At 40.0% G+C, this 22,758-nt stretch overlaps 1 protein-coding gene across 3 annotated transcripts in view; it reads right to left on the bottom strand.

Annotated features, from left to right (window-relative positions):
• The window catches only part of cadm2b (cell adhesion molecule 2b), a 142,064-nt gene that overhangs the window by 36,519 nt on the left and 82,787 nt on the right, over positions 1 to 22,758 (bottom strand). For 2 of the 3 annotated variants that reach the window (XM_020088014.2, XM_020088015.2), the window contains exon 2: positions 6,874 to 6,900. The exons of the other annotated variant lie outside the window; for it this stretch is intronic. In XM_020088014.2, coding sequence (XP_019943573.1) covers positions 6,874 to 6,900 — 27 coding nt within the window. The remainder of the gene's footprint in view (positions 1 to 6,873; positions 6,901 to 22,758) is intronic. 3 annotated transcript variants of the gene reach the window in all.

Raw genomic sequence — 22,758 nt, 5'->3', positions numbered from 1 at the left:
TGTCAAATGTCCTGCCAGACTAGCTCGGACTGCTGAAGCACTTTCATCCTTTAAGATCACCTCGGAAATCCCCTCAGAGCAAAAAGGACCTTTTCAAAATCAAGTTGAAAGTCATTTCATTGCTTGTTTTTACCTTTTAAGTCTGTTGGCAGCAGCGGTGACAACACAAGTGGCAATTTAATCAGCTTACAAGATTTTGAATTGAATATGATGACAGCATTATTAATACTTTTTCTAACATTGCTGTTGCAACAAAAGGAAGAAAGTAAAAACATCAGTAAAGTAACAGTGAGTAACTGCGGGTGTTCCTTATAAATGTATTAGTTCAGCTTTTCTTTTCCAACAAGGTGATTGACGAGGCACAGGAGAGTGAGCAGGAGGAAATGTAAAAATTTAACATGGCACAAATTCTAATATGTGAAGCCAGAGCATAAATGACTTCCAGGTTATGCTCAGTTGTCCACTTATAACCATCCTACCAGCACATTTCAGGATTCATCTTGTATATGCTCACACTGCTGCAACAATGGGATTCTGAAAGTATAATAACATCCAAGAGAATCTGATTAAATCAAAATTACCTCTGTGACAAAAGAACAATCCTATGTGCTCTGGCAACTCTGGAGCTGTTTGCCTCGGTTTAACCTGGTGGTGGTTTGGGACTACATGTGAAAATTAAAAAGTATTTCCACCGTTAAGAGCTTCACCATTTTTAATCTGATCATCTCCAATAAAAACATTACGGGATCAACTGATTCACTGTTGTAGCTTCATTAGAGCTTTTATGGTATTGCTGCCTGTAAAATGTGCTTGTTACTCTTTCATATGTATTTTATTATTAGGTTTTATGTATTTCAAGAAGACGGGGACTTCAAATTAGGTTAGGTATTAACACTATACTGTTTAGTTATTCCTATATAGAAAATAAACACAAACAAACTTACATAATGAAAACAGACCCCTGAGCATATATAACATACCTTTCTCAAAAGAGTCACAGCAGCTGCTTCTGTTTCCCCTGCTGACCCCTTGTTTTCAAACAGCGCAGCTCTGAAACATGTTCACATACTGTATATACAAATATGTATTCATTTATGGTATGGAAGCACGTACGCTGCTGGTGATGTGTATGTTGCCTTTGTCTCTGCATGCATGTTAGTTACTGAAGGCGATGACTATAGATACAGCTCTAAATGTCTGTTTTTGCTTTGTGGATCTATACCTTTGTTTTGGATTTGGATTTTAATTGTCTGCAATGATTAAAACAAGCAATGTCACGGATTCTGTAAACATAACACATCACTCGCTCGCCTGAAAACAAGATGAACAAACTGTATCACTTGATTTGAACTTGATGAGGTTTTTTTTTTTACCAATAGCACTCGTTTGTTCTTGTGAACTTCATAATAACTCACAACTCGCTGACACAGAAATGAAAAACTTGACAAATCTTAATCGCCTGAGCCAAAAAGCTGAACTCAGCGTCTTTAACTGGGTGTTCACAAGTATTTACCACAGAGTGCAACTGGTAATCTCAAATCAAACTATTTTACAGGGGCTTAGGGGCTGAATGACTGACTATCATTTGTGTGATTCCCTCTAAAGACCTGTGTGATTCATGTGAGGTAAAAATCTACAGAACCGCAAGGTAGAAAAACGACAAATTTAATCAAAAATTGATTAAAAGTCGATGAGTTCTCAAACACATATCTGGACTCGGCAGCTCAGAACTCAGTAATCAGTCCTGAGAGTGTCGGTCTCAGGGCCATCCAGATAATGGCCGCCTGTCACAGGAATCTCCGTCGTATTATTGATATTATTCCTTAGTATAGGGTTTATGTGTCTTCCTGCCAAAACTAACAGCACCCCTTCCTCAAAGGGAGTGAAGTGGATTAGATGAATGCTGACCCTCCTGAGGAGGACTGCTGAGAATCAACACAACCATCCATCCTAAAACATACACCAGTTAAAAGGTACATGAAAGAAACTTAAATCTACTCCATTCATCCTTTAAAATACAAGCCCAAAGTACACAAGTATGAGCCTAAAGCACAACATAGCCAATGACATCTTATTCTTGTCTTATTTTAATATGTAAATTACTATAATAAAATAACTATGATAACAATGATAACTGTATAATGTTAGCTGCTGCTGTTAATGGCAGCCCTGCCTGGACCTTATCTGCTGGTTAGAAGCTGATAGTAAAACAGTGAGTTTCTCAGCACATTATTATTCTATACTGTATGCAACTGGAGTGCAGCAACACTCTCTTTGAAGCATATCATGTAAACAACATGTTCCATTCAGCGGAGTCCAAATGAGACCACCTCTGAAAATACTGGAGAGTTGTTGCCAGATTTAGCCTGAATACTAATGCCTGCAAAAGTAACCCCATTACTGTCTGTTGCAATTTTAAATTGTCTTGAGTTTGCAGTGGCTTTGTTGGCAGCGTGTTTTTTTTTTTATATATATGGAAAGCATATTATAGAACAGGGAGTGGGGAAGGTGTGTGAAAGCGAGAAAATATATGTTCATCTCAAAAAAAGAAGAAAAAAAGACACAAAGACCTGCTGTAAAACCACATATTTCCAGAAAAATATTAGAGAAACGCAACATTTAAACACTCATCATGCACACAGGCACATTAAGAGGAGGGGATGTGAACAACATGACGAATCTGACCTCATCCAATGTTTGAATAATATCTGACAATGCTCCCTAACCCATTCATTAACAGCCTTTAACTGTGAGCGTTGATAAAGAAAATGCTCTGAGAGTAAATGGTTGTGAGAAAAGATAAAAGGGACCGCTGTTATCAATTGGCCCTGAAGTAACCTCATCATATCTGATTATTTTCACCTACAGTGACCTTTTCTGAACAGATGTAGGAGGAAAACACAGTGGGGGGAAAAAAAAATACACTTCAAGTAATTTATTTCTATAATGACTAAAGGTCATATCTGTCACCGGAAACAATCATTTACATTGACAGTGTAATTTAAGTCGCACCGGTTCAACAGAGCAGCCTCCTGTGTTTGTGGCAGAGCTGCTGATCTGGGGCTCGATACGCGGCGCCATTTTAAAAGACTCGTTGATTGGGGAGATTTAAGCAACTATTTAAGGGCGGCAACTAATTAGCACTAAATCTAGATCTGATCCATTAGCTGCAGCTAATCTGCGAATTACCTGTCCAAAGTGATGCATGCGCGGAAAACTATACAGCCACAGCTTCGAACGTAGTTAGCTCCTGATAATGTCACGATTTAAAATCAACGGGGAGCATTTAAAATCTTTCCATACAGGCCTTTAAATATGCAATTCGTTCAGTCATAGAAAATCCATATGTTATTATGCTAAAAGGAAAGGCTGTGATTACATTTTCCCGGATTAGTAATGTTCTCTATGTCACTTTCTCTCACACACCATTTGCATCTATAGCAATAGAGCAAAGGAGGAGGATGGAGGGCACAAGACACTGTATATACACGTCACTCATAAACAAGTGCACATGCAAAACAATCCAGGAGCATTAAATGTGTTTATGTGAAACGTTATCGAGACACATTCGACTCTGTGCATCCTTTATCTGCACCGGGATTTATAGTGGATTTCTGCCGGTGCTGTAAACAAGAGTGGTCGACACACGGCGCAATGCACAATGTCGTGATGACCCACCATCGCACAACAGCTGTGCGTCAGCCCCACATTGTGTTTACAGCTCGCCACCGTTATCGTGATCTTAAATGATGCAGTCAGTTGATTGAGTTGCCACAGCGGTGGATGACGCCCGTTACACAGGAAATAACCGAGATGGACTGAGCTGTCCGTCAGATTTATCCTCCATCAGAAAGGACAGTTGGTGCCTGTTACTGAATAGCACCTGAGCAAAAGTGAAACTCACTCCACTGGTACCATGCGCCGTCCTCCCCTGTGATTTTCCACAGTGGGGAAGGCGGGAGGGGGTAGGGGGTGGACGATCTAAAGAACTGGCAATAAATATCCCTGCTGGGGGAAACTCTTAGCAGTGTTTTTTTTTTTTGCTGTGCAGGAGAGAAAAAAAAAAGGTTAGGAGGAAAGTGGCAATGCATCAGCTTCAGAAAGTGGGTCAGAAATACTGTAAAGTCTCCAGGTGAAGTAGGAAATTGCACGTTCAACTGTGCAAGGCTGTGCGCTGCTCCTCTGTTGAACTTTGGGATAACATGGTTTTGTTGTATTGAAATTGAGCTTCACATTGAGAAATATCAGGTAGTAAATTAGGAGTTCAAAGTCTAGATAAGTGACAAACTAGGAAAAGAAAGACAAAAAAAAGCTCCTCCAACTCTAGTGGACTAGTAACACACAAATAAACACCTAAATTATATAGTATTAGGTGGAACATGCAGCTGATTGTGAATTATGTAGCACATTTTCTCAGCACCCCTTCAGTATGGATTTCCTTTTAAAAAGTTTAGGAACCATGAGGTGTTAATGAATGAGAATAGTTAGAATCAAATGCTCTTTAAACATCTTGAACACTGTTCTGTGATATATTCACTGATAATACACAACAATAAAACAGGTGACAAGTTTTAATGCAGCTGATAAGTCACATTTCTGCACAACAGCAAATGTGGATCTGCAAACTTAATGACAGACTGTATCCAAAACAATGATGTTTCCATATATTTGTGACATCATCACTTAGTTTCAACTGAATAGAATTGAATTAAACTGCTGTTTAAAAACTATAGCACCTAATTCGTTCAAAAAAGAAATTTCCTCTGAAGAAAATCCGGCCAGCAATTATTCACAAATAACAGGTTAGTCACACACGAAAATCATTTCTATCAGACCACGTTGGAAACATGTTCTCTCCTTTCATTTACAAAGCCCACTGAACCCTGTCTAAATGAGGTCTTTATAAAATGACTATAAAAGCAACCTGTGTTTCATGTGTCACCTCTGCTATTATGAAAAGTAAGCTTGCTGTATTTTCTCAGATTGGCAAAAAAAAAAAAATCACTGCTTTGTTCATTTGAGTCCTGAAAGAGCAAATAAATCTTCTTGTGAGGAAAAAATATCAGAAGCTTACTTTACATTATATCTGACAACTGCCATAATGATCTATTTTCTTGTTAATTATCTTATATTAGCATGCAACAGGAGAACTGACAGAATCCATGAATCAATATTCAACACGATACATGTGGTTATATTCATTATCTTCATCATTATTGGTAAAAGTTATTAGCTGTAATTAGGGTCCTGAAATTACTGGAAAAAAGGAGGCTTCCGAATGTTGAACTAGATTCTAGAGGTACGGATGCTGTATGTGTATCTTCTGCTAATTAAAAACTAGCCCCCTAATTACTTCTGTAATTAGAAAACACTGCATTTTCAAAAATTAGGAGAAAAAAGTGAAAAAGCCTACAGTATTCATTCACCGTCATTAACCACATTAATCAGTGGGGTGGTTCAAGTCAAAAAAACATAATATATATATACATAAAGCTTGAGTATATGATTGTTAATAAGGCATGTTGGAAGCAAGATTGAATTTCACTTCAAAACATTAGAAGGATGCTCAAATTTCAAATTGGTCGACTGTATGCTCAAAGCAACCCAGCGATTTTCTGCAGAATCCCTCGGTAACAGAAACAACCGCGGCATTAATAAAACCCTACAGACACTGAACTCCGGATAATCTGGCATTTTCAGGAGGAGCTGTGTTGGAGAACGCAAATGTCAGAGTGAGAGGCTCCGGGGTTTCTCCAGCCAGCCAGCCCCCTATAGTAATATTTACAGATCATGTCTAAAAATGGCTTAAAGGTTCAGTGTGTAGAATTTAGTGACACCTAGTGTTGAAGCTGCATGTTGCGCCTGAATACCCCTCACCTCACCCTCCCCTTCCAAAGAGAACAGTGGTAGCCTTCACTTATAAAAACTCAAAAGAGGTTTAGTTTATCCAGTTTGGACTATTGTAAAGTGCGGCTTCCACAGAGAGGACCCGCTCCCAATGTAAATATAAAGAATTTAAATATAAAGGGCCCATTTTATAGAACTGAAACCACTATTTGTTCAATTTAGATGAAACACACTAGCGAAATCATCACTAGAATTATTTTATATTCAATTCAGATCCTTTCACCTAAATCTTACCCACTGAACCTTCGAGACAGTGGGGCATTAATGTTCAGATGCTAGACTAGTACGAACATGAGCTATCACAGAAAATGCAAACCAATATGAAAGGAAGAGAAATGGTCTGTAAATGATCAAAAACATAAATACCTCAAAGGTAGAAGTCATTTGTGGGTGAGCAGCAGGAAAAATAAACCCAATATATAACCAAATATGTGCTGGATTTTCTCAGCTTGGTGCCAAACTAATCTGAAAATGATAGTTTATTAAGCTGTTATCAGTGGCAATGAGCATCTAGACCAGCAACAAATCAGGACAAAGCATTAACTAGTGAAGGTCGGTTTGAAAATAAAGAAGGGAGAGCAAATGAGGAGCCTTTCTCGTCTCCTTCCTATACCAGCGATGTGTCCTTGAACCAGGAGCAACCCCCCCAGCTGCTCCAGTGGAGCTGCACAGTGGTCAAATATAGAAAAAGCATGACTGGGTGAGGCGGGCAGCTCCCTGGTGTGAACGTGTGAATCTATACATATGTGAAGCAGGTTGTATCGGGGGGAAGAGCGAGCATGTTCAGCAGACCTCTCCTATAGGGAAGTGAAGATTAAACAAATGCCCAGAAAGCCTTGCAACACGCGGCGTATGTTAATGTTTCCTGAGCTCTTGGGGGAGATAAAAGAACGATCCACACATTGTTTATTGGGGAACTGTGTGCGACATAAATCATGCAGCAAGAAAATGGAGGCAATAACTCACCTTTCGCTTTGCTTTTTGTCCCAGCCACTGAAAGCATGAAGGGGTAAAGTGAGAAAACAGCAGGTTAGATAGGCAGAGTGACGCAGTAACACTTACGATGGTGGTGATTATTTGCCGTTTCCATGGTGACAGGAGTAATAATATTAGATGTTGTGAATGTGGGAATGTGAGCAGTATGCAAAGTATTAATATCTACCATACCCTGTCATGACAGCTGAATAACATTGGTACACATTTTAAAAAATAGAAACAACAGAACATCAATATAAATATCTAATTAAAGAATGTAACAAGTTAGTCACATCATTAATTATTTGACACCTTCAAAACAGGTTGCTGTCACAGAATTACTCACAGCTTAGTGACAAAAAGGATCAACACGCCAATCATGATAAATCCACTTTTTTCTAATATGAACTGACATGAAGTCTCTACTGTTTGTTTGTCAAAACTGATTCATAGATGGATGAACAAAGACACTCACTGTGAATTAAATTAAAAAGATATTTCCTTTATGCAGGAATGGTCTTTACAGTATTAATATGTAAACCACACTTTACTACAGGATCTACTGTGCAAATTATAGTCACCATGGACTTTAGTTCTGCAGTTAAATGATTAAAATGTTTTCAATTTCAAATAACTGGCGACATATTCAACATCCCCCAGTTTTATGCATTTTGCTGGTCAGGGTTAAGAGAGGAGTGGGAAATCACAGCTAACCAAACATTTATAAGACTAACTGCTTGGTTGTCCAGCTGTTAACTTGTGGTTCACAATTCTTGGTTTATAAATGTTGAGGTTGGATTTCTCTCTAAATACCAGGTTAACAGCAAGATAACATCTCTTTGAGGCCTTAAGGGGAAACTGCACTTCCTCACAGAGGAATAAAAAAGGGAACCGAGGACTTTCAATACTCTGAGGTGTCAGTTTAACAGGTGAAATTATGCCAGAATGTGGCAGTGTGGCTGGTTATGATAAAAAATGTCACCAAAGTTGTAAACAGAGAGTTTTAAACAAATTTCCCCTCAGTGTGATTATCTGTACTTGTGTCTTGTCTTCGCTGTGTATGAGATTACAGTCATGGGTAATTATGTAATGTTACATATAGCCAAAGGATCACGGCATATTGCAAATAATCCAAACCATTAATCGCTGTAAAATGGCTTATTACAAGAAAATGTGTAAATCCTTCTAATCGGTCTGACAGAGCCTGGGAAGAACTCCCGTCAATAACTTTCAACTTTCACCCTCTGTGAAAATGACATGCTATTCAGAGCGGCACAGCAGATTGGTAAAGAGTTTCCTTTCCCCATCACTCCAGAGGCGGGCGCTTTGTTTGTCTCCGGTGGTTACAAAAGGGAAGGTGCTTAGCTGTCCTCAGGTGGAGACACTTAGTTAAGTGTAATGAGGACAGAAGAGTTTTTTTCCAAAGGCTTGAGACTCCAACAGAGTAACACTGACGTCAGATTTTGAAAAGGACCTATTGCACAGACTGCAAAATCAGCACTGGCCAAATAAGACAAAGCACCAAACACAAGCAGAACCAGACATGTTAGCACCTTCCAAACTGATATACTACAGAATGATTGAATGCTAAAAGCTGAATGGAGCAATCGTTTTCTAAAGTGAAAAACCTGGTCCAAAAAGCTTGAGTACACTGAGAGGATTTTTGGCTTTTGTTCGCACTAGGAAACAGTCAACCAGTTTACCTGCAGAGAAGATTACAGCCTGACTGTTCTGTCGACCTTACGATATCAACTGACTGCTTACTCCTTGTTTATAACTCCAACTCTAACCCATTGTACTTACTTACATCGTATGAAGGATAAACACCACCAAAAAGACGGGTGGCAATTTTACAAGAGTGGTATTTCAGGAAAGAAAATGTGTGCAAATATCCACCGAGGCCCATGCAACAGTCCCCTTAAATTAAAACAAGCCACATCATGTGTCTCAGCTTTACATTGATGGTAGTCACAGGTCACAAGCTTGCACTGTTAAAGAAAGTGAAAAAAAATTTGTGGATCCTCCCTCTAACCTGGATCCACAACAAAATGTTATTCCTTTCTTTAGTCTTTCCCCATCCCTCCATAAATTTTCCTAGAAATATCGGTCAGGTAGTTTTTGTGTAATCTTGCTAAATAACAATCAAAAAAAGAAACAGATGAAAACACAATCTCCAAAAAAAGTCCTAATTTCAAATGTCACATTTGGATTTTCCCAGAAAACTAAACAGGGGAAGGATGATCAAAAAGGTGACCTTTTTGATCATCCAAAGTTGAAAAGTTTATGCACACATACACACCAAAACTAATCCTCGAAACACAGCAAAATTGTAGCCTGCAAGTTATTCATAGCAAATGTATGGCCCAGATGTTGCAAACTCCCAGCACGCAGCAGCAAAAGAGAAAATCTAGATGAAGAACACAACTCTGAAGGGTTTACTCCTCATGGTCCTGCGGTAAGATGGAGCTTTTTAAAGTCTGCCTGTGGAGGATGTTAATTTACACATCTCATCTGGGTTCTCTGGCAATGTTCACAAGATTTCACTCGCATGAGCTGAAGTTTAAGTGGAGTTAAATCGACTAAATTACATGTTACTGAGCAATCAAAATATACCATTATCATCTTTGTCACATCAACTGGCCACTGACTTTTTGTAAAGTGAATAAAGGAGCTGAAGAGACTATACGGACAGTATGAGGTGGATCAGAATGACAGTCTTTGCTCATAATACTGACTTTTTTAAAACATCTATTTAAGGATAGAAGAATACCAGCAATAACATATTGTTGTAATATTCTAAAATATTAAAAATCGACAGATTTTTCTAAAACACTACGACTGATTGTCATGCATTTTTGTGTATTCATCAATTTCATAAATTGTCATTTCTGCTGAGAGACAGCACTGTTTATAAAACCTTTTTATTTTTGGCGTATTAGACATTTTGCTATTTTGTCCTGCATGTCTTTCATTCACCTCATGTCATGATTCAGCCGGAGACGTAGGTGAGGGAGGACTGCAGCTTTTTGTAAAAGCGCCCTGAGCAGTTGTGCTCTGACTGGGTCACACAGAGTTTCTTAAGGACACAGAGACTGACTGACAAGAACACTTCGTAGCTCCTTGAGAAATCAGCTCCCCCTGTAGTGTTTACCTCTCCTTCACCTCTAGTCTGGTCAAACACGTTGTGTGCTGACACATCCTGTCTATTACAGCAAAGATCTAACAGCTAACAGGCCACGGTTTCCTTCCCAGCTGGAGTCGCCGGCGATATTGTTCACGCCACACACACCTCATTTATTTCTGTTGTTCTCAAAAACACCTTTTGGCTTCTTCACGTTGCAAATGCTGCATTCGTGTGTTTCCTCATTGCTGATTTTTGAAAAATGCTGCACATCCATCATAACAGTAATGACACATTTGCAGACGATGCAATTTGTGAGTGTGTGTGTGTGTGTGTAGTCTGTATCTTTAGTATTAGGTACACAGACTAAAGTGTGATTGGCAAGTCTTACATATTTCCCTCTGAAACCAACCTCCACAAGAGCAATTTTGTAAATAACTGCACAGCACTTTTCTTTGAATTTCCTCTACAGCCAGGCCAAACGTTTCATAAAAATGGTCTCCATTTTGCTCATTACAATACCTATAGCTGAGGGTGGAAAGAAGCCTGGTGGAAAAAAAAGTACTATTTCTGTCTTAAAAATAGGTCAGTGTTAATCTGAAGTCTGCAGAAAGGACAAAATGTTTATCAGTAAAATAGGTCATTTCTTGGTTAGCCTTGACCAAGCTCTTATCTGATGAAGAAACAGGGGAGACCGTACAAGAAACATATGCCATTCTGCAATCTGATGGAAAATTCATTGTTTCTGACACTCATTAATCTTTCTGTAAGCTCCTACGCCTGCACCTCTCCCTATTTTGTGGAAGTTATTAATCTCAGACTCCCTCTAAATTTAATAGTGTTGACAAAGTCAGACACCATGATAAGATTCTCCTTGCTGTGAACTGGAAATGTTTACAAGCACATGGGGAGCATATCAATATATTCCATCTGGAAAAAGTAAAACACTTTGACATTCCTAAGAGGACTTTCCCTGAAAATCAATAGCGAGGCACATAACAACACACGTCTCTGGGAGAATGCCGATGTGTTTAACACATTTATCGCACGAGTAAATGCATGAGTGCATTTATTCAATCAGACACTATGTATGTAGAAACACTGCAAACTCAGCAAACACCAACCTGGTTTTATATTCATAACTGCATGACCGGAATAGGTTACAGACTTAATTGTAATAAAAACTTTAAAGATGTAAGTTTTTCATAATCTTTAACACAAACGACTCTCTGGAGTATTAGTTTTGCTCATGTCATTTGTTAGTAGCATTTCAAGGGTCTTAAATAAGCTGCTCTCAGACACGCAAATTAAACTAAACTCTGGACAATCTCCTGAAATGATCCAGAGGATATGTTTGAGAGAACAGATACTCTCCAGTGTTTCTCCTGCCAACACCCCCCAAAGTTAAAACTCGGAAATATCCCGTCCTAGTGATGGACGCAAAACTTGGAACTTGGAAGGACAATGTGATTCGAGAACTTTTGGGACTAAAACCCTCTATACTGCATCTTCTTAGTTGTAATGACACAATAACCTAATAACATAAACTTACAATGATTTTGCTAGAACAGAATAATACTTTAGATCCATTCATTCATTCAATTATAAGCTTTATCCTTTGCAGTTCGCAGGGCTGGACACTAGCTTACTGAGCTTCACCTGACAATCTCACCTTGAGAAAATACAGAAACTGAGGACACTGTGTAGAATAAACAGGGGGAAGAGGCCCCACACCAGACAGATAAATGGAATAAGCAATGGAGCAATAAAAATGAAATAACAATAAATAAAATGGCTCATAGCATGTCAATGGCAATGAGATAAGAAAGCAATGAGAAGGACAACGAGGCAGAGAGATGGGACTTTGGCCAGTTTGGCCAGCGGAGGTATAAATTCGGAGCAGTTGGCCTGCTTCTTCGCTCATTTTACATTGTGCTCGGCTCAAAGTACAGCAGAATGAAGACCATTCATTTAACTGTCACACTTATTTCTGAAGTGGGGATGCGGGCCAGTAAGGAAAGTTTAGTCGCTGGTCCCTGTGGTGACTAGTTTAAGCGACCACTGAGAGGTTTGTCCTCTAACACAGCGAGAGCTGGCCTCTGTCACTCAGTCGGCCATCGCTGGGGTCACTGCTCTCCCTCTGCCGGTGTCACACAACAAACTCTCCTGGGACAACGCGGCTGTAAGTAACCCTCTGACAGGGAAGCACTCCATCATATTAAGCGAACACACACATGTTCACAAGTGGAAGCACGGGGACAGTTTTAATAGCTGCTGCGGGCGGCTGTGCATGTTATTGCCCCTGAACAGGCAGCAGCAGGCATTTTTACTATCAATAAATCAACTAATTTGTTTTATTTTATTATATTTAAAAAGCATCCGAACCAATAGTACAATTGCTTAAATAGAGAAACATAAAAAGGAAAAAAGGAAACCAGAAATAAAATTAAAAGAAAAGAACTGTTTGTTGAACTGCATATTATAGAAGTTAACAAAATATCTGTTTGTTTACTTCATTTGAACAATATTGGACCTTTTAAAATGTAAAATCCAAAAGCTCAGAGTTCACGACTTGAATTTTTGTTGGCTGGTGGTTTTAAGTATTGTAATTATTGTGCTTTTTTAAAACAACAATAACATTAGCATCCATGTTAATGTCGTCTATAGCAGTGTTTGCATAATTGAACCACTTGAAGCATAACCACACACACAACCACAAGCTCAAGTTCCATTTGACGGCAGCATGTTCGATTTGAATAATTATTTGCCACCATTGGTGTTTGACTTGAAGATGACTGGCTTTGTCCTCACATCCCATTTAACATCAGAATATTTTGCTCCACCTTTACTGTGCGTGAGATACCGAATGTATTTTGGAGGTTCACTTTGTCTCTGGTTCAGATCTAAAGAAGGATTTATCAAACTATCAGTGTCTGATATTTTTTATTAAATGATGTCTTCTGTGTTATCGTGGTAAGTCGAGTGAGAGCGTAGGAGTGAGGTTTCCCCAAAATAGTGATAAATTAGTCTTGTCGGATTTGTTAAAGCATATTAATTTATCAATTGCTTGTATTATTGAAGTGCAGAACACATCATCAGACAGTAATGATTTATTACGTCTCTGGTGTGAGTTTAAGGACGAATAATATGATGTCTGCTGCTGAATATTTAGAGGAAGATGGTACTTAATGCATTCATAGGAAAAAACAGCAAATAAAAAAACATACCTATATGGTTTGATTAACAGTATGTAAGTATAAAAATCTCCTTTTTTCACGTGTTAATTGATTTCTCTGACTTAAATAATGAATGGATGGTGTTTCCTATTGACACTATGTGGCTTGCTGTTATTTGTTGGAATACTGTCACTCTCTTCACTCCATGAAATTCATGTCAAATGTGCAGAATGTTGTAGATTTAGTTCATGATACAGACTAAAAGAAGAATAGCAGTATTTTAGAGAAAGAATATCTGCCATAGTACAGTTCTTTACTGTTAAAAACTAAAGCTTTTAGTGTGCGGGGTGATTTGCCGTATATATCTTTCAGCCAGTTACAGATCAAGATAAGGCCATGTGTGGACGCGCGAGCAGACAAGCAGAAAGTTTGAAAGTGCAATCTACTGAACATGAGGTGACACAGCTGGGGAAGTTCAACAGCCGTAATATCTTCTCACTTGTGTCCGGAGTTTGGGGAATTATTTAGTGTTTTATTGGATTATTGATGAGGTTGAGCTGTGAGAAATGGTCAGCGCCTCCAGCTTTTTACAGCGATAACACTGAATGAATTACCCGATTAAAAGAGCCAGCTCCTCCATAAACAGCAGCGACTCCCTTTAGAGCCACACAAGCATGTTTTCCACTCTCCTGGCAGCACGTGCTGCTGCTGCTGCTGCTGCTGCTGCTGCTGCAGAGGCTTGCATCTCTGCGGCTGGGCCAATAAAAACACAACAATTTAAACACACTTCTAGAGCTCTGGGTGAGGTAGCTTTACAGATACACATATCGTACCTCCTGATGACACCCCGAGCCAATTCCTTCTTCAATTTTCTCATCTTGTCTGTACTGTGTTTCAATCGGAGCACTTCGTGTAAAGAAAACCTGAGTATCTCCCCAGTTAGAGCAACACAAGCATTGAAAGGCGAGCCAGAGTAATTGAGGAAACTGGATTCACACAGCTGTGTCATGTCACACTGAAGCCGGTGTGTGATTATATATATGACCAACTTATCGTTTCCATGTCCCACTGGTGTTGTAAAAATAAATGCGACATGCAGTCCTTGTACACGGCGATGGAGGATGTCAGTAAAAACTAAACTGCAGTGAAATCCAAATAGAAGGTTATTTTTCTCCAACATGTTTCCTGGCATCACGGCAGTGCAATTTAAAAACACTAACACAAAGCAGTCACTTATTGATCTTCTAACAAAATATCACAATACTTGCAGTGTAAAGAAAATAAATCAGAATGTGACTTTTTGCAGTTTCTGTAGTTTTGCATTTTCTTCCCGTGTCTGCGTAGCGTACTGTGGCTCTCACCCCCAGCCCAAAGACTTTGGATCAGTGTCAAGGTTGATATTGTAGAGGTGGCCACAAATAAATCAATGTATGGGAAAGCATTTAAAAATATTGTCGCATCATGATGAAATTGTAGTGAGCCAAGTAAAGGGTCCTTCAGTGTGGCCCAGTACTGCATAGGGTACTCCGGCTCCTCCTTCTTGCATGCAATGTCAGTATTGACGGCCATAAAAGTGGGGAAACACGAATATATGTAAAATTATTTTCAGGTCATTATGAATATATGGTCAGATCTTAAATGCCTCTCCCATGCAGCTTTGTTGCGTCGCGTTCACACCTGAACTAAGAGCTGTCCTTTTGTGATCAGATGACCTGAGACAAATGTTAATAGCTAGTCTGAACAGGGCCAGACAGTTGGTATAAATGTCACCTTAAACAAGCATTATTTTGAAGTAGAATCCTTTGCCACCGTGAACAGCTCTTCTACAAACAGTAGTTCTGACTGTCAGACTGGAGACAGATTAATGCCGAGATGAAGCTGAAGGTGGATGTGATGTCTATTACCCTGCTTTTCCTTTTTTTTTGTTTTCCTCTGCACCATTGTGTCCACAGCAGCCTTGAACTTTACCATGTCACTTGTATTAAATCTTTGTTTTTATTGCTTCAGGCACAACCTTTTAGGATTCAGCATTCCAATGGCCTGTTCGGCACAATATTGCCTTGTTGACGGAGGTTGTAATAAGATGTTTTCTATACAGCGAAATAAAAGATTCAGACCTGCAATCTAATATGAAAAGACACTAGCTTTCTTCTGTCTATACTTATGCCAACTATGGCTTTAACTCCTCAAACAAATCAAATCATCACAGAGATCTTTTTAAAAAAACAAAATACTGAAGTTAATTGTAGAGGTATACTATACAACAAAAACCTGTTTCTGAGGCCGTCGTGATAAGGAAACACTACAATAAAGACAACCACACCTCCAGCATTACCTGTTAGATGGTTGTTGATGTACCGTGAATATATGCTTCAGTCCAGCTGAGTTGTATTTAATCCAAAACAACATCTTTCAAAGTGATTTTAAATTGTCCATCTCTTCTCCCCGCCCGACGAAAAAATCTAATTTCCTTGTATCACAGAAAATTGCTTGACTCTATGTGGCTGCACCAATGTCTTGCGAAAGCCCTGTGCATGCAGATGAGGGTCCCTCCCCGCTTAAGGCAATCCAGGACTCAAACCTCCTAAGTCTTTATCTGCCAACCACCAGGATAATGGTCAGCCTGCACGCAGCCCACTCCTCTCCTCTGGCTTCAGTCTAGCATGATGGTGACACTGTCAGACTTCATATCTTCATACAGCACGCAAGGGAAATGCATAATTCCCAAAACCCATTTTACAATCAATGTTGAACAATAATGTAGAGAACAGGATTTATCACAAGTTTAAATGAGAAATACCTACACATTATGCTGACATTTTCTCAAATTTGATTTGATAAAACGATAATAGTGAAATCATTTCTGAGATGAGAATTCCTTTCCTGTACACTAAGCACCCAATTTATACCTCAACTAAAGCTGTGCAAAATTGGCATACACAGGTTTGCGTGAGTTAATGCAGTATGAATTGGGTCATATTTGCTGGATGACTACAGGCACAAGGCATTAATGTTGGAGAGATGACACTCCACGGGCATATTGAGGCAGAAAGTGTGCAGTGTCAGGAATTGCTTCTATATATATTCAAAATGTAACGTAATGTTTAGGAAAGCAATCTTAAGAGAGATTTGATGAACAGCAGGGGGGAGGTGACACAAAAAACGGTTTATCTTGCTGTATTACATCCTCCCATCACTGTGTGCTGTGCAGGGGAATAAAAGAATAACACAAAATTGAGTGTTTGCACTTCTCTTGATGGGACTGGAAGTGAGTTTGGGATATATTTGCAGGTATTTACATGAAGTTAAAACCCTGCATGACGCCTGGTAGTTATCTGAGGCCCACTGCCAAGTTTTTTCAGCTATATTTGCCGTGTAATGTGTTGTCGTGGAAAACGTTTAAAAGGTAAAACAGAGCCTCTGCCCTTGTTCTCTGCAAACAGGATTTCAAGCTGTGAAACACAGATAAGGCTGCTCAACTCCGAGCAAACACATGTCCCATCTGCGGAATTAAGTGTCCCTCGCCAAGTAGAACCAAGTTTTGACGCCATTTATGGGAATCATGGTGAGTGACGTTTCAAATAAATGAAGTGTTGGGTCAAGCCCTGGCCCGTCGTGTCACCTCTCCTGCCTCAGAGGTAGAGATACACATGGTAAAGGAGGATGAGATGGACATGACTTTCTCAAGGTCATTACAGGAAACTAACAAATGTTCTGTGGTGAAACTGGATGGTGCCCTCATGTACATGACAACATGTGAGACGCACCCTCCTGGTATATCAGCGTCTTATCTTTCAAAAACACACTCACAGTTGTGTTCTTTGTCCCAGTGATGGAATTGTAAAGGTCAGCCTCTGGAGAGGACTCTCGGCAGCAAAGATAATCCACTTTGATGAATCTGTTCACATTCTCAAAGTGTCGACTTCCACCTTGATATGAAATAGATGTTTCATAAATCACCCGGGCTTGCAAACACTTCTGGGCTCCTCAACCTGAATTGAGAAGTTGTTCAGGACGACAGCATGAAGGGTCGGAGATGATACAATGAGCGGCGCTTAACGCTGTTGGTGTGTCAGGAACAAAGGTGAAACACTGCAGCCTAATAGTGAATGTGTTATATGGCACCGACTGCAACATTTAAAATGAGACAACAGAGCTGTGGCATTGAAATCTAAAACTGAAAAATAGAGCCGGAAGAGCTTTATTGTTTTGAAGAGTTTCAGATGACAAGTATGTGCTGTTTACTTAGTTTCCCAGGATGCAATTCCAATGTAATTACATTTAGATGTATTTTTTGACGTCTCTACAGTGACAGTCATCTGAAAAAGATTTTCCCCCTGAGGCTTTTCTCTTGGGCTCACGTGGAAAGTGACTTCCATATGTTCAACATAATGAGGAAGGTGTGTACGATTCTCTCTGATGTTTCATGGAGACAAAGCTCAGAATCGCATTCTACATGGCAGCACAGTTGAACCTAGAACCTTCCTCCTCAACAAATTGTTACCTGTGAGGACACCAGGTTATAGAAAATAACAGGATCCCCATGAAAATACTGCGAACCAGCATTTACTGTACAGCAGTAATTTCTTCCTTCAACGCTCTTCTAAAGGAAAAAGCATTCAAGAGCCATTACTGTTGGTAAATACAAGCCTTTTCCATCGGGCTCCTGAGCGATGCAGATGCAAACTACTACTTCCAAATCCCTGATGTGCTGGTGCCTGTGGCGAGTGGAGTGACTCACCGTGGCTCTGCCTTCAGACACAGACGCCAACAGGAGTACCTGGGAATTTCACCACCCACTCATCAGTAACAAAAGCACTTCCTCTACAGGTTTCGCTCTTTACTCCAGCTTCCAAGACCACACTGCTTTTTGAGTTTCTCCACCTTAGGGATTTTGGGATCATAACGCTTTTCAGCTTTTTTTTTTTTTTTTTAAGAGCCTTCCATGTTACATTTCCCCAGGAGAGGAGTTTAGCAAGGTAGGTGGTAACAGCACCACCGGGCAGATGCTGGAAGAGGGAAACTGATCAATCCGACCAAGTGGAATAATATCCCCAACAGTTTCCTCCAGTCAGAACTTCTCCACCCCATCATGTATTTATCGACCAGGCTCCCTCGTAACAGAGCAATTCCAAATTTTTATTATTATCACATTTCTTGTATTTGTTTTATTTTACAGCAGTGGATATAAAATTCAAGCAGAGGAAACCATTTATCAGGCTTCATTAATTTCTTATCCCTCAGCTCTCTTCTCAGCCCTCTGCTCCCCACATCCAGTGTGTGTGTGTGTGTGTGTGTGTGTGTGTGTGTGAGGTCAAAACCTGAAGCTCTGCATGTTTTACATTTGAATGAAATTTAAATGTTTTCTCACAAATTGTCCCACTTTAATGAGTTGTCTGAAATGTCTCAAGTGGCATTTACTGTGGGGTTTTTAAAATCCATCTACTTTATTTGACAGAAAATATTAAATTTTTTGTGTCTATTGATGAAAACACTTGTCTTACGAACAAACTCTCCTCCCTTTGTGTTGGAGCAGGCAGAGTCACAGAGGCTGTGACGGCGGTGACAGGCAGGCCAGAGACTAAACAAAACATCCCCACATCTGCTCATGCACAAAATTTGCACGGGGGAATTTCACTATCCAAAAATAAAACAGTTGAAACTTTATTTTCAGGGCAACTTCAGAAAAATTGAAGTAGTTGAATCTTCAGCTTCACTTGATTTCTCCTTATCACTTCCTGTGATGGTCAAAACAGTTTAAGTTTTGGCACCAGGCTCCTCTTGGCAAACGGCTCATCTCCATGCCTCATCTCGTGCCTGCTTGGAGTCCCTCTGCACGGCCTTCAAAAGCTGCTGCTGGAGGGAAATTAAGGGGCGAGTTGAATCCACAGCACCTGTTACCTGGTCTCACCTGGCCACAACAACATTCAGCCGCAGCTGGGCCATGCGGGAGCTGCCCAGAGGACTGTGGCAGCAGAAACAGAGACTGGGTCCAAGCTGGTGGTAGTTATCTGTTGCTTCCTCTGAGCAACATGATGGAAGTCAGATTAAGGCAGTAAATTCGCCCCCTGTTGCAGAGAGTGCTGCAATCTGAATGGAGGGAATGTTTTTTTCAAATAATACTCCATCATTTTATGGAGCGCTTGAAGGGTCATGATGAGACTTTTTTTGAGGATTACTTCTGTGTTCTCTGGTGTCTCTGTTTACTTCAGATCAATGGCGATTACTAATCTTAAAATTACTTTTTGTTGAAGAACTGCAATAAAGAAAAGATAGACGTTGTCCATGTCACAGCTCTCGCAGTCTGCATCACCTAGACATGTAGTTACACACCACGGTACGTGTAGGGTTCTGCCTAAGGTACACGTCTCTGCGTAGGTCACGGCGTAGCTTTGAGCAGAGGCATGAATTGGGCTTCAGTGTCATTGGGAAGAAAAGATTTAAAGCCTGTCAGTGCTTCCTGTTTCACTTAATGTTTTGATTTCAATGCCAGCGTCTTAATGTTTAAGCAATGTTTTTCTCAAAGCTGAATACTTGTCACTGCACAGTTCTACCTTTTCACTTCACACTGTTGATGTTGTTTGTGCTGAGAAGTGGAGGTCATCTTGAGATGTTTTCCACAGCAAAGTCCTGAATCATTTCTTTGCCTGACACCTCTTACAATGCCGCGCAACAATCAAGAGGAGTACAGATACACAATTGTGTACTGAAGAAAATGTAGAGGAAAACATCAGAGGGACGTCTTTGTTGTCAGCTTCCTCAGAATTAAAGGCTTCTTATGGCTCCGGCGTTTTTCACAGAGCCAATAAAGCCATGAAAGTTTTATAGTGTGATTGAGTGTTTAGTAGATAATAAATCACTCACCGCATTTACTGGCACGCTAATATTTCACTATTACTCCAAATATGACAATATCTGGAATTTCACATGGGTCATATAAACAGCAAACTCATTCCAAACAGAGGCATTCAAGAAAACCCACACAGACATGGGGGAAAAAACGGTAAACTCTACACAAAAATCCAGGCAGGGATTCAAATGAACAACCCTCCTGAACCTTCACCACCTAGGTACAATTGCAAAACGAAAAGCACGCATTTCTGGACGGAAGGAAAAGCATATCTATTTTTAGGCATCATGAAAGACAGGATGTGTGTCACAGATCCCTGTTTTTGGTTATTCGGAGGTTGTACCACTACATGTAATAAGGTATAATAGTGGGGGAGGCATTTATATTAGCTATGTCTCAATTCAGAGGCCATATCCTATGGGGGACCCTGTCTATCTAGACTGCGACGGTCTGCTCTTACTATTGCGTGACCAGCTTGTCCCGCCCTTACAGCCGTTACATAGCAACAAAGCTGCGGACAAAGCATTTCTTCGGTTGACTAAAAACGTTGGAAAGATATTTTTTAACATGTGTACCGTTAGCTGTTCGGGTTAGCAAATGCATTTAAAAATTCTTCTAGTGTTTTTGCCTCACTTTTTGCCTCCATGACCTCATTAACACCCCTCACCTCCACAACAGTTTGTCACAGAAGCCCAAAGAATCATGGGATATGTTGTGCTGGGAAGGATCCAAACGAAGGGGGTGGAAGGATGCATTTGGAGGAGTATTGTGGACAGTCTAGTCGCGCCGCTGTGACGTTATTGGTCAACGTGGCTTCCAAAGGATACGGCCCCCGAATTGAGACACAGCTATTGTCTCTTTTCTGAATATGGCCATTTGCATGTAAAGGTAGTGACTGATATAAGGCAATGATAGGTGGAGCATCACTTTTGAATTAATTTTGTATGGTTGTTTCATACAGGGTTGTACCCCCCACCTTCTCGCCCAATGTCAGCTGGGATTGGCTCCGGCCCCCTGCGACCCTTGGAGGATAAGCTGTAAAGATAGTGGATAATGGATGGATGGATGTTTGAGTTCAGCAGCAGAGATGGTCAGCAGCCTCCATCTTATGAGCTGTAATGCTTTTAATGCTGACGTGCCTCCAAATGAAGACGTTCCTAATAAACGGTGTTTCCTCTCGTCACAGAGATGGTGCTGCTCAACACCATCACAACAAATTAACCTAATGAAACTAATAGCTTGGTTCATGTCATTGCTTTATAGCATTAGGGTAAGTAATGCTATTAACAGACACTGTGGCCCAAGTCTAAAACCCATTAGTCATGCTTACAGTGCAACTATCTATTTTAATATTATTATAATTATTTACATAAGCCGTTGGTTAATAACACATATGCCACTGAGATAAAAGCACAGTGAGCAAAATTGTCCTCCCTGAACTATTGCACACTCTTTTATTCCCTCAGGTATTTGCGCAAGTCTTGTTGACTTTTAACTTTTGATTCATATTTGAATATTACCTGCTGATTGCTTTTAGGGATATGTAATCAATACCTGATAAAACTGAATCAGAATGACCAAACTGAGCTTTATTTCGTTCTTCCCTCATGGCAGGATTCAGTCCCTGCTCAGATCTGTGCAGTGAAAAGAACGTTAATGTGATTTGGGCATTCCGCTGCCGTCTCTTGTCTTTAATGGGAGAGTAAAATCAATTTTATCCAGTTAGTGCAAAGCCCTTTTTGTTATTATTGTGGTTGATTTTTTAATTTAATTTTCTTTCCTTTAGGTTCAATTATTACCATTCTCACCTTCTCCCTCTTTTTATGTCCACAAATAAGCAGGTTGTAAAATATTAACAATAATGTGGAAATGTGTAAAAAGCCATCATGGAATACAAACTAATTACAGTATTTATTTAACACGGTAATTATACAGTAAAGGGAGAAGACAATTAACAGTGTTTGAAGCAGTTTTAGAAGCAAACAAAAAGCAATTTGTGTAAGAAATAGGAGCCGTTTACTGTATTTATTCTTCTCCCCTCGGTGTCACTGTGAGTGCGACTGTAGCCTCAGGAGTGTGAGAAACACGCTTCATTCAGAAGAAGCACTTGAAACTAACTGGCACATTTTCCAGCAGTATGATCAATACTTGAGTGGGATGATGGCATAATGTCACTGTTTTGATATCATACTGAGCAAATGCAGTCACCACCCCCACCCCATTCACAGAGCATTCAAGTCTGTGTGGGCTTGGATGAGATGAGTGGAAGCAATGACCACGGATGAGACCGGCACACCGCGGGCTCTGGCAAAACAGCAACCACTTGGCTGACAATGGGGAAGCCAAGGAAACTGCTCACCTTGCAAACATCCCCGTCGGCAGGGTCATTCCCAGCAGCTCTGCTCCCAGTGCCATAATTTACTCTTAATCCCTGTAAGACTTCCTCTTTCTTCCTCTCTTCTAAAAGAATCCATAATATCTAAGCAGGGCCACAAGAAAAGAAAAAGAAAACACATGCCTTGTGTTTGGCATTCGAGTGCCTGTTGTGATTATTATTGTATTTATTACAATAAAGGTTCAGGAGAGAGGGAGACAGAGAGGGAAAGAGAGCAACAAAAAGCAAGACAGCTCAACGAAGACGTTGTTTGGGTTCAAACAAGGTAATACTCATCCACATTCATCCCTGTGGATATGGTGGATTATTCATGACACTTCCACTGTGTAATTAT

The sequence above is a fragment of the Paralichthys olivaceus genome, chromosome 11 (genome assembly GCF_024713975.1).
Source record: "Paralichthys olivaceus isolate ysfri-2021 chromosome 11, ASM2471397v2, whole genome shotgun sequence".
NCBI lineage: Eukaryota > Metazoa > Chordata > Actinopteri > Pleuronectiformes > Paralichthyidae > Paralichthys > Paralichthys olivaceus.
Note: the sequence above shows the minus strand (reverse complement) of the source record. Positions and strands in the feature narration are given on the sequence as shown.